Source organism: Macadamia integrifolia, chromosome 1 (assembly GCF_013358625.1).
Source record: "Macadamia integrifolia cultivar HAES 741 chromosome 1, SCU_Mint_v3, whole genome shotgun sequence".
Classification (NCBI taxonomy): Eukaryota; Viridiplantae; Streptophyta; class Magnoliopsida; order Proteales; family Proteaceae; genus Macadamia; species Macadamia integrifolia.
Window position 1 is genome coordinate 13,353,470 of NC_056557.1, and position 12,235 is coordinate 13,365,704.

The 12,235-nt window shown below is 37.7% G+C and overlaps 1 protein-coding gene and 1 pseudogene across 2 annotated transcripts; both read right to left on the reverse strand.

The window, feature by feature from the left end:
- Window positions 1-392: 392 nt before the first annotated feature.
- Window positions 393-5,595, reverse strand: LOC122065721 (annotated as a pseudogene).
- On the reverse strand, window positions 5,594-9,719 carry LOC122073959 (beta-1,3-galactosyltransferase 7-like). Of its 2 annotated transcripts, none has more exons than XM_042638711.1 (11): window positions 9,387-9,719; window positions 9,045-9,141; window positions 8,889-8,944; window positions 8,582-8,778; window positions 8,432-8,495; window positions 7,370-7,442; window positions 7,168-7,288; window positions 6,977-7,064; window positions 6,744-6,869; window positions 6,350-6,459; window positions 5,594-6,258 (listed from the first exon to the last, which is right to left on the reverse strand). In XM_042638711.1, the coding sequence occupies exons 1-11, from the start codon at window positions 9,476-9,478 to the stop codon at window positions 6,110-6,112; spliced, it is 1,173 nt and encodes a 390-aa protein (XP_042494645.1). In that variant the 5' UTR covers window positions 9,479-9,719; the 3' UTR covers window positions 5,594-6,109. The 2 variants fall into 2 exon arrangements, with proteins under 2 accessions (XP_042494645.1, XP_042494636.1); XM_042638702.1 differs by having other exon boundaries at window positions 8,582-8,787.
- Window positions 9,720-12,235: the final 2,516 nt, after the last annotated feature.

The window sequence follows — 12,235 nt, forward strand, 5'->3', positions numbered from 1 at the left end:
GGGGGGTGGGGATGCGGCTGTCACTTGATCATGAAATTTCATCTATTTTCACTAACAAAGAGTATCTAACTTCAATACTACTTTTCTCTTATTCTCATTTGTACCAATGATACAGAACCTGTTACAACTGTGTCCATCTTTATCATCCCATTCAGGAACACAGGTAATGACTAAGGCCAACAAGTAAGCAATGATGAGAAGATATTAACCATGCAAAGGGGAAAAAGAGAGAAACCTGGAAAAGAATATAGCTGCTTCAAGAAGAAACAATAGGAAGCTGCTGGTTAGCCAAAGGACTAGATTCCCACAAAAGAGAGAATGGCAATAAATTTCTCATTCCCACACAAACCTCCCCCCCCACCCCCCAAAAAAAAAAAAAATCCGATGGAAAATTAGAAACCAAAAATACTACAGCAATTGGTTGTTCCAACCCAAGGTGCAGTACAAAATCGTGACAGCTTGATAATCATTAAGCGCATAGAGCCCAAACAATTGGTTCTGATGGCCACCAATCTATTGCGCTGAAACTTATAATACAATCAAAACAGTACCCATGTTACACTACCATTTTCGGGAATTCTAAATCATTTTCTCCACCTTGATTTGTGATTTTCATCCTGTAGTAGGTCTGATTTAGGCTTATCCATTACTGTTCATTGTGTGGTAGGTCAGGTTCAGACTTATCATCTGAAAAGTCAGCCTCCATCTATAACATTATTCTTTGTATTGATTTTCCCTTCCATTGCTCTTATGTCCTCTTCAGTTTCAGCATGGGTTTGTGTTTCGCTTTGGGAACTAGGTTCTGGGAAAGATGAAGTAGCCACACCCAACCCTTCAGAAAGAGAAACATACTTGAAAACAAGGTGTCTGTAACTATTCAGCAGGTCCTCTACAACATTGACTGTTAGATAGCGAACCTGCGCATACAAATACTGGTATTTTCTGAATGCTCTGTTCAAATGATCCTCCTTCCAAAGTTCAGTAGCACCTTTCTTCTCCAAATCTGAGTTGGATAACTTTTCCACTAATGATGGCTGATCATTTACATCCATATCTTCCATATTCTCAATCTTGTGTTCAGATGGATGAGGTGGAAGATGTTGTACCTCAGGAACAGCAATATTTCTTCAATTCCTAGAATTCAAGGTCTCTGTTGGAGCTGTATGGATTCCATTCTCAGGATAGTACCCCCCATCTCCATTGCTTTGATCTAATATACCTTCTGAATCAGTTGGAAGGCCGGACAGAAGTGCTCGTGCAGTTTCCATGTTGTTTTCAAACTCAGTCTCAACCATAGAAAGTGATTTTGAATCAATGTTTGCGATAAACGACTCTGTCGAGAGCATGCTTGTGAATAAATAGGCTGCTTCTGAGATTAAGTGTGATTGACCCCTTTATCTTTGTATATACAGAAAATTTGAATGCAATTGTGGAGGATTTGCCTGCATAAGATTATCAATGCAATTTTGCAATCATCATTTTATAACTTCAAAAACAAGCAGACATTAGGAAAGAACAAATTGATGCAACTGCTAAATACCCATGCATCATTGTCTCAGCTAACCTGCCGAAATCAAACATGGTTAAGTGTATCACAAACAAATGCTCTACCCATCTTGCAACTTAAGCAAGTAAACATGTTATGATGCAGAAAGTCCCACCAACATGTTGCTATCATGATTTCGGTTCGAAACTGCATTTATTGTTGTTTGAAGTACATACAACGTATCAAGTCTGAGGAAGCTTCAAATATCTGGGAAGTCCTACGTGGAAAGGTTATATTTTTGGGAGCAAAACTTCAGTTGAGGGAAAGTTGCTAGAGATGATTTAGGAATGTACAATGAGGCTAATTACTGCACTGATAAGGAGTTATAGGGAACAGATTAGAGGTGCTAGAAGAGCAACAGGTAGACCTAAATTGACATGGGAAGAAGTGGTTAAAAACAACAGGTAAACAGTTTCTTTAAATTTAGTTGAATCAAAAAACAGGATTCATGTAGCCATCCCATGTGCAGAATTTAGTTACTTGAGTAGAACAGTAAAGATCCAAGAAATAGAGGTCAACTACAACGAGGGGAAGAACTAACAGTTTAATTCTTAGGTTTTCCACTCATTATATGGAACTTTTATGCTTCAAAATATCACAATAGCCAGGTGCAATATGAGTTTCTTTAAGGTGGGTTTCTCAGGTCTGGATGGCCAGTCCTGTTAGGGACAAGTAGTTCAAATTGTAGTAGAAACTTTATAGTTATATGAGTGTTTTCTGCCGATTAGATGGGATACTAAACTCTGGATGATCATTTTAGTGTTTCTTATTCATGAATAAACACACTTGTCCACAGTTATCAAGGTGAGAAGTGACCAATGCGATAAGAGGATGGTAAAAAATCAAGGTGATACCAACAAGACAATGCCTTGTCACGTAGGTGACCAAGCGCAAGTCCAGGCTGAGGCTCCTTGGCGACGCCTTGATAACTAGCTTGCAACCTTAGTCAGATGTTTTCTTTGCATTTATTCTTTGTTCCTATTTAGCCAACAGGGTAGCTTCAACTGAACAATCGCTTTCACTAACTTGCAAAGCTCTTCATAACATACTCTTATGTTCTGCAAGGGATTCTCCCATAAAAAATATATCTTTCCAAACCCATCAGTCATTGTTTTTAACATAAGCACCCATATCCTCATAATTAGTTCTGTACAACTGTTCACAATAAATATTTTAAAGATTAGTCATTGTACAGCATACCCTAGCTTTCTCTAAAACCCATATTTTTTATCTGGTTTTACTGTCTCCCCCTTTTTGGCCTGATAAAGCAAATTAATTCTTGTGGAAATTTCCAGCCTAACTTCCATTTCCAACATCAGTTTCAGAATCGCAACTCAGAGTTCTGCTCTTGCTGTGGATAATGTCAGAAAGTGGACTCCAACAGCTTTAGTTGGATCTACAGGTGATTGCTATGGAAACAGTCTTTCACTTTTTAATAGCTACTAAAATCTGCTTCCATATTAGTGAATGATAAACACCATCCATCAACCAATCCTGTTTCCTTTGACCATGAAACAACCGAGTGTCATTATAGCTCAATGGTGCAAATGGTGGGGTGTGAAATGAGGGTGCATCTCTTGCACTTAGGTTTGCTCCCAGGGGCATGACCTCAATCTTTGGCTTCCATTAGTTTATCCTCCGCTTGAGCATTCTCACCTGTCTACTAGAGATATTCTACCTCCAAGATTCAGCTACATGCACATATTCTAGGACATCTAATTACATTTTCAAATCAGAGGTCATTTCTAAAGTCGAGAACCCCTCATCTCTTTTTGTTTGGGTCCTTATCACCCGCCATTGCCATTATCTGAAACAATAAATCAGTCCACTAACCCGAGCATATGACACATTGATTATTATACAAAGCATAACGAGAATCTCTTCATTCATCCCATGGACAACTATATTGCTGATAATTATAGTTCCAAACTAGTTTTTTCATAAATCCTAATCATAATGAAAACCATACAGTATACACCTGATTATTGGTTATAGGTATACACTTTCTACACCAAAAAATTCCTCCAAAAAGTTTATAAGAATCACTAAAATTCGTCATCCATCTCCAGATAGATCTAATTTCAAAAAGAGCAAACTTGAGGTACATACAAAAAGATAGAAACCCCATAATAAAGTATATACGCATAGAAATTTCTAACTTAAGCAGGAAATGACACACTTAAATGACAATCCATCCGCAAACGGATCTCCCCTCAAAATCAAACAACTCGAGCTATGCCACCACCCAAATACATAGAAATTGAAGGTAAGCCTAATATGCAATGAGATCTCCATACAAGACAACAACTCACTAAAATGCTTCCGTTACAATGGACTTCTCTCACCAATCAATTTGTAAAACTGTTCTATAATTTCACAAAACGCAAAGCAATTACACTCCAAACATAGTACAGTATAAAATGTGGTGGTTCTTTATTCAAATCTACATACAGTTCTCAAATTGTCACCTAATTTGAGTGAATGATTAGAATTAGAATTAAAGTGATATTGTCCTATGCTTGAGAAATACGCAGAGAACTGAAAGCAGGAGAAAGTTGAGTGACCTCTTGATGGATTTGACGAAATCGGCTGCAGAAGGATGTCGCATCCGTTCCAAAAAATCATGCAAGGTGAGTGCTGCCATTGATGAGCCAAAAACGTCTGAGTTTTCCATGAAAGCACCAGAGAACGAGGTGACAAATTAAAGAGGAAAGAGTTGGGGTGGTGGTGAGAGGAGATGAAGTGGGCAAAGGTAAACGAAACTGACGAGTGATGAAGAATCAAGGGAGACTAACCCAACGGATAGCTGAGTTGGCAAGCGACCTTCGCCTTAGAAAGCGTGTGATTTTGGGTTCGACTATTTTTACTTCATTGGGTCTATTTGGAGTGATCAGAACTCTTCACTGCTTTCAGTGAAAGTTGAATAATTCTCATTAAACTCCGGTATAACAACTGGTCAGGCTAATGGGGCTCGGGTGGATATGGTATTGTTTATATTCAGTTGGTCACGGGTTTTTTTAATTTGGCTTCATTTGGGTTAAATTACTGTTTGTAAACGGATTATAAATATAAAAGGGCTGTGACTGAAAAACATGTCTTAAAATGCCTATGTGACAAATCCTCTAATCCCCAATCATTTGGCCGAAGGTAAGGTTTTTTTTCCCCAAAGGTAAGGTTTAATTAATATATATTGCCCTCCGTTTTTCAGTGAAAGTATGTAGTAATATTGCATATCTTTAGTTTATGGGCAATGGAAGTAAAATGGGATTTTTTTTTTTTGGATAAAGAAAGTAAAATGAAAATTTCATGTAATGATTAAAAGGTTGGGCTAGGTTGAACCTTTGAATCTGTTAGTCCGGTTAGGTGATTGATGAGTTAGAACCTTGAACCGGAAAGCATTGATTATAATCAGGCTATGCTTGAGCTTGACACGTTTATTTATTGAGATAGAGCCGACCAGTTCAGACTATAAACGATCAGGCCTATGGCATGAAATTGACACCTCTATTTGGTAGGCCTTCTTGAAATAGTTTTATGCCTTATAGACATAGAATTTAATCAGACAATGCATACCAAACACAGACTAATGAATAAATCCTAACTCTTACCTAAAAAAAAATCTTAAAATATTTAGCTCTATTTTTCAAAATACCATCCATCTGGTTTTCTGTCCACTTGGGCCAGACAGGGGATCATTGATGGGCCAATAAGCTGGCCACTGAGCCAAACTTATTACTAATAACTAACCTACTTACCATCATATTAGGAAATGTAGGGGACAGGAAGGTTGAACCTTCGACATTCCCAGACTTACACTGGAGCTGCTTGCCTATACAGGGATGCAATGTGATAGCTTTGTTAACAATTGATCAGCAACAAGACCAAATGTTAAAGCCATATGAAGCATAAACTTAGTTTTAGAACCTCCAATTTTAGTCAAACAAGTATCGGAAAATTGCAATGCTTATGTGAGGGATATCTCACCCCAATCTTGGCCAAAAACAAAGAATACCTGTATCAGATGCTTGTGGGAAAGAGCATTGGACCATTGAGTACATCTAAAATGCTTCATTCTTGCATATTGATTATAATCTATGCACAAGCTTCATCTTGATGATATAAAAATGGGGGCTGCAGAGCTTTAGTATACTAACGAGTAACAGACATTCACTAATACATCCAACACCAACAATAGACAGCCCCCACATGAGACAATTGATTTCTCTGTATAAATATCCTAACGTTATCCTAACCCCAAAAGAATAAAACACAAGGGAAGTAACTATATTTCTGACTATGCCCTGAACCAGAGGAACAGCCAACAATAAGAAAGTATTTCGGTGTAGCTCATGCCATTCGGAACCCACGTAACAATCCCCTAACGGATTTCCATGAGATGTACAGGCATAGTAGAGGGCCAATGATCCATCTCTAACTGCATTGTTCTCTCTTGTCTGTATCGTCAAAACTGTCTATCGATGCTTCACTAAAGAAATTTTGCTTGCCTCAGTAGTGGAAATATGATACCACAGACATTGAGTAACACCTTCTTATCCTAGTAACTTAAAATAGAGCACTCCAAACAGCTCCATCTCCTTCACCACATCTTGCATGAACACTCTTGATCCTCTCCACAGATTTGCAAATTCCACTGCAGCTCCAATCAAATGAGGCAATGCACACATTGCCTGCCTGTGCCTTCCAGTCACAATCTACAGAATAGCCAAAAAAAAAAAGGAACTTCAGGCAAAGATGGAAACCCCATCTATTAAGAACAGCAATATATAGCTTGGAGAATTATACCTGGTGGGGTACCACAGCACATGTTGCGTTCATCGATGTGCTCAACTTCAAGACCAATAAACCAAGAACCAAGTGACACATCTTCATTAGCATACTTGTGCAGTATGGCCCTACATTCACAAACAGCAGCACAGGATTCTCAAGTTGCATAATGGGGAAGGAAAAGTTATATACTGTCTAACTGGAAACACTCTTTTAACCAGGAAATTGAAAGAAGAGTCCTGAAATCCATGTTTGAAACATGTCGTTTGATGATCATGTACTAACCATGTCAGTGCATTCAAACACTGCATTGCTAGGTGCATGAAAATCTGCTCGACTCTGTTTATGGTTGCTAAATAGGTACCAAGTTGGGCCTAATTCTGAATGATAGAATTATATCCAAAATTCTTACTGGTTGACTGAGATATATTTGGCCAGATCTTTTGAGAGCGCGTATATCTGTCCAGTAGCATGCCGGAAGTATTTGTTTCCCTCCTCCCCAAATTTCCAGTATTCTGGTTCATGGTACTTGACAGTCCTACAGAAAGGGGGGAAAAGATGAGACATAAGGGGTACATTACACATTCTACATGACATCAAAAAGCAATTTGAAGTTCAGTCAAAGATGAAATCGTGGAGGATTACTTCAGAGAAAGAACAGGTCCTGATTTCATACAGCCCATGTAGACTCTGGGCTTAGAACGGTGACGGGCAAGAGTTGCAGCTAGCATACCTGCAATCCTCAAAAGGATGTAAAAGCCAAATTTTAGAAATAATAATTTAAATGAGGAGGCCAAAGTTGCAAAGAAGATTCAGGAAATAAAGATAGTATGTACCCAAATTGACATGGACATCATCATCCACTTTGACATAGAATTCAGCATCCCACATTGCAACAGCAGTGGAAAAGAAGATTTTTGTTTTAGCAGAAAGTTCATGATACCCCTCAACATGTTCCTACAGGATGGTACAGAAACATTAAGACCCAAGTTCACATAAAATCATTATGTGTACACGAAGTAATGAGAGCCTCCTTACCAGCCTCAGAAAGTCCTTATGCTGTGCATCTTCCATATCAATAGCTCGGTCTAAAATGCTGTTGGAAGTTGCACTGTCCCAATCAATTAAAGAAAATTTAGGTCAGGTCTCAATTTAGTGAACCATATGAAGGTTCTTCACAATTAACATTTCACAGGCACAGTAGAAAAGTATGCATAAGCAAAACAATCATATGTACGACTCTTGATAGAGTCAAGATTGCAAACAGATTAAATGGTGGATAAATATAATTCATTGAATACAAGAAAAGCCATTTATTTTTCAGCATAATCATCTCCTTTCAGCCAATTAAATAATTTGAGGTGATTTAGGAGTGTCTTTGAGAAGATAAGCTGATTGACAGTTGTTTGAGATTATACAGGAATTTTGCAATGGAAGCCAGACAATGGGGAGTAATATAATTCAGATCAGACAAAAAATAATTGGGAAGAAGTGTGGAAACATATGAATGGTTTGGGTTGACAACAGACAGTTGAATGGCATAAGGAGGTCTATGTAGGTCACCTCATTTGTAGGGAAAGGTTTAATTGAGTTGAGTTGAGCTGATGGATGGTGAGGAAAACAAATAAAATTAAGAAAAGCAATTACTCCTAGCTGTGTAAGCAATTGAGTAAACTTGGAATTAAGATGGTTAGTTAAAAAAAAAAAAACTTCATTGGCAATACGAATAAAGTGATCCAGGAATGTCTTCTCAAACTCTCTCAATGACTTCCTTTATATGTTAAGATGGGTAAGAAGACCACGTTGCCATTACATTGTTAATTTAAAAAGTATTAAAAAAGAAAAGAAAAAGGAAACCATATAAGTTTGTAGGAAATCACACATGTGCTCCTGAGTAACATGAGTATATTCAAGAAGCAATAGTGACTCAATAGATGACAATCAGCAATGCTAAAATAAGAACAAGGAATCGCAGTATGAAACCGTTCCCAGAGTGCTGCAGAGTTAATGCCGGGTGTTTGCTTAAAACAGTCATGAAGGACAAGCCAGCATTACAAATACAGATTTACAAGCTCAGAGAATCTCAAGTAAGTGATGTACCTGTGCCCGATTGTGAAGCGTATTACAATGCCCTTCTCTCGCTCCAGTTGAAGTAGTTTCTCCCCTAAAATTCCCAAATACAATCAAGTAATGACTCCACAGGTGCATAGATCGATTAAATATATTGCAAAGAGATTACAAACAAGATACCTTGAGGCATCCAAGTTTCTCTGACCGAATCACGCCTCTTCCTGCTACTAAATGCAGTGTTTATTCCAATGACTACAAACGCCTTCTTCTTCGGTGTGCCCTCGTGAATTGTATGAGTCTCGCTGATTCCCACCTCCTGAGCATTCCTTGTTGCCGCTAGCTCCATTTGAAGAGATGAAATAGTCTTATCTAAAGATCTGACGGGCCTCCAATAATTCATCAGCAAATGAACCGAATAATTAATTGAATTAAGAAAAAAAAGAACCCATCAAGATGGGCAGAATCAAGACTTCGATTCTATACTCACTGAATTGCTTCGTGGGTCCTGTAAACCTCCCCCATTATATCCTTCTCTCCAAGCTTCTGATTCAGGGAAGGCAAAAAATTGAGGCAAAAAGGAAAGATAAGAAAAATTAAAACTTTAGAAAGCCTATCAATCCTTTAGGAAAGCAAATAAACAGACCTGTTTTGTGACACAATCCCCAGAAAAATCTTTCAACTCCTGTTCTTTTCTTCGACGAGATATGATCTGACCATTTGATTCGGGAGGAGCCCACATCCTGCAATTTCACCAATTTTATGATTCAAACTCAACAAAAGAAGGGGAAAAACAAAAACCCATTATAGGTAGACATCTACAGCTACAAAAGATCCAATTAAATACATTAGCAAAGCACAAGCAAGTATCTTTAAATATGAACACTACATTTAACCAAGACCCATTAGGAACAAAAGCTAAGAACGTAAAACCCACATCATACTTCATCAACACAATTCAAAAACCAAAAGAGAGAGAGGGAAGAACCTGTTTGTGAAGAACATTCCAAGCGTGAAGCTGGAGATGGCGAGAATGAGAACCCATTTCACTGATCCCTTCTCACTGCTTCGATTCTTCATATTATTAATGAAGAAGAACAAAGTTTTCTTTTTCTCTTTTCCTTGAACGATCCGTGTGTCTCAATGCATTGGTTTATGAAGAGAGCGAGGAGAAAATAGTTGAATTAAAAAGAATCAAAGATTCAAAGATCGATCTGGGCTGAGAAAGCGAGGGAGAGAAGAAGAAGAAGAAGAAGAAGATTGAAGAGAACGGTCTGTGCGCATGGGGCCGTCAAGGTTGACGACAATTCAGGGCATTTTCAACTGCTAAAGTGCTTAACACCGCTCGTCGACGTAACGCCGTTAGTTGTTAGTACAGCTCGCAGTCACCGAACTGGAGGACCCCACACACAATGAGTGTTCAACGTGGCATCATTTTAGTTGAACAAGAAATCGTTAATGGAGTCATCAATGTCAAGGTCGGGTCCATGAATTTCATTTTGAACGATGGTTCGCTGATATTACTACGACGAATTGACCAATGTTGTCAACTGTCAGCTGGTTTGGTTTTAGTATATAATAAGATCAAACCAAAACCAAAACCAATCTGGTTCACTTTTCATGTATTTGGTATTTTGGTCTAGTTGGATTCTTATAATACGGTTTTGATATTTCGGTTCAATCTATTTCGAATTAAATTTTACTTTCTAAACCCATAATAGAACTGATTTTTTGGTTCAATATGGTTTGGTTTTGAACTACCTTTCTGGGAAAGGGATATCATTACTACGATGCATGGCCACTACACTAGTGAGAGCCAATGAGAACACATACAAAGACATTCAATATGGATGAGATTTTTCATTTCATAGAGTCAAAACATTCAATATGGATGAGATTTTTCATTTCACAGAGTGGAGCGATCATGTTACCCTTTTTGTATCTCGCACCTCATAGCCTCGCAATCTTCTTTAAATTGACACATTTGTCTTTAACAATGTCACCAGTGAGAGCCAAGGACAAAACGGTGTTGAAAACTAAAAGAGACGTTAAGGAATTTGTTTTTGTCATTTGTATCGTGAAATTGACAATTAGCAAACAGTTCAAGGGGCCTACTTTACAAGCAAAGGCTGCAACTAGTGTGTCATGCATTGGATTCACATGTTAAGATGACTTCAAATCGGAATTTGTTAAGCTATATAACTCAAAATGAACATGACCCGATAAGAGAGTGTTCAGATTCGGTTTTCAGATTTGGATCAACCCTGATAAGAAGCCCATCAATTTTTAGCCCGACTTGCACCAACTCTTCCCCAACCTAATGGATACCGCAGACATACAAAGAGAAGAAAGGCCATTTTGGGTCTATCTTCTTCGGATTTGCAAGATGAATGGGTCGAGTTGGTCCAAGTGGGGCCAGGTCGATGGGCTTGCCATCTAATTTCCTATACAACTTACAAGGAAGGTCTTTTGGGGTCCATAAGAAGAGGAGACTTTTGTATGATGAAGCATATTAATTTTCAAAGTTTTGAGTCAAAAATGGTGTGTGGTTAGTTGTTGTTGTTGTTGTCGTCCTTAAGACCCGTTACGTACTCCTCGTGTATGATAAGTCGTAAGTCTCTTGCGTCATCCACGGTTCATGAATTTTCAAAGGTAGGCATTAAATGGAGGCTTTGAACAAAATTTCAAGCCCCGCAAGTCACGGAAATCAAAGCTGTTTGGAATAGATATGGAAACCGCATGGGCAACTAAATGGCCATGTAAGAATCCATGCATGGTTCTAGGTTTTCAAATAAGTTTTCGAAAATTTTAACCCAAATTTCTAGAATTAGCTTAACAAGATATTTGATTTCTGATGAGGTTTCAAAAATTTCGATCTTAATTTTGGGTTTCGATTCTAATTCGACCCCGAAGTTTTGAACCTTGTTTACATGTGACTCACATGGTTCTAAGTACTGTTATGCATTGTTTAGGTATCAGAATTTTGCATGTGCTCTTTGGTTTGCCACAAGCTTCACTATCAACATCTTATTGTGGAAAACGATATCCTTGGCATTATTCGGTTGTTGAGAAACCCCTCCACCTTTCCTCCGTAGCATATTAATTGCTTCTATCTTGGATGACTATTTTCAGTTGGCTTCATGCCTTTCTTCATTTATTTTGCAAGGACACTTTTAGATAAGAAGATTTTGTAGTTGATTCTCTTGCTTCTTTTGGTTCAATCACATTTTTGTAATTTGGGACTTCCCCCTCCCCCTCTCCTTTTCCTTTCCTCCCTTCTATAAAAGTTGATCGTAGTTCCACAGCTTTTCTCAAACTTGTATCATTGTCTTTGAATATAATATAAATTTTATCTAAAAAGAAGAATAAAAAAAAAAAAAAAAAAAAAAAAAAAAAAAAAAAAAAAAACAGTAGAATAATATAATTTGAAGGAATAGTGAAGTAGTAATATTGAAGAGGAGATGATTTAGTGAAAAGAAGAGAGGAGGAAGTATTTATATATGAATCATTGCCTAAAGGATAAAGTGAACAAATATAAACCTGGAATATACTATATTTAAAACAATATTTTATCATTCGGATAATAAAGTTTTTCTAGACACGTCTTAATGGATGTATAGACTTCACATTTTTTAAAAAAAAAAAAAAAGACTTCACATCTTTTTTTTTTATTTTTTTGCTAACAAGGGTATCTAGGTCTTTGGCTTGACTAGTCCCTCGGGCCCATACGGACCCTACAACTGCATAGACCGAGTCATTCCAGGGTTGAATGAGAATCATTCAACTTTCATTAAAATCAATGAAGAGCACTAAACATCCCCGTGTAAGTGGCCTAAG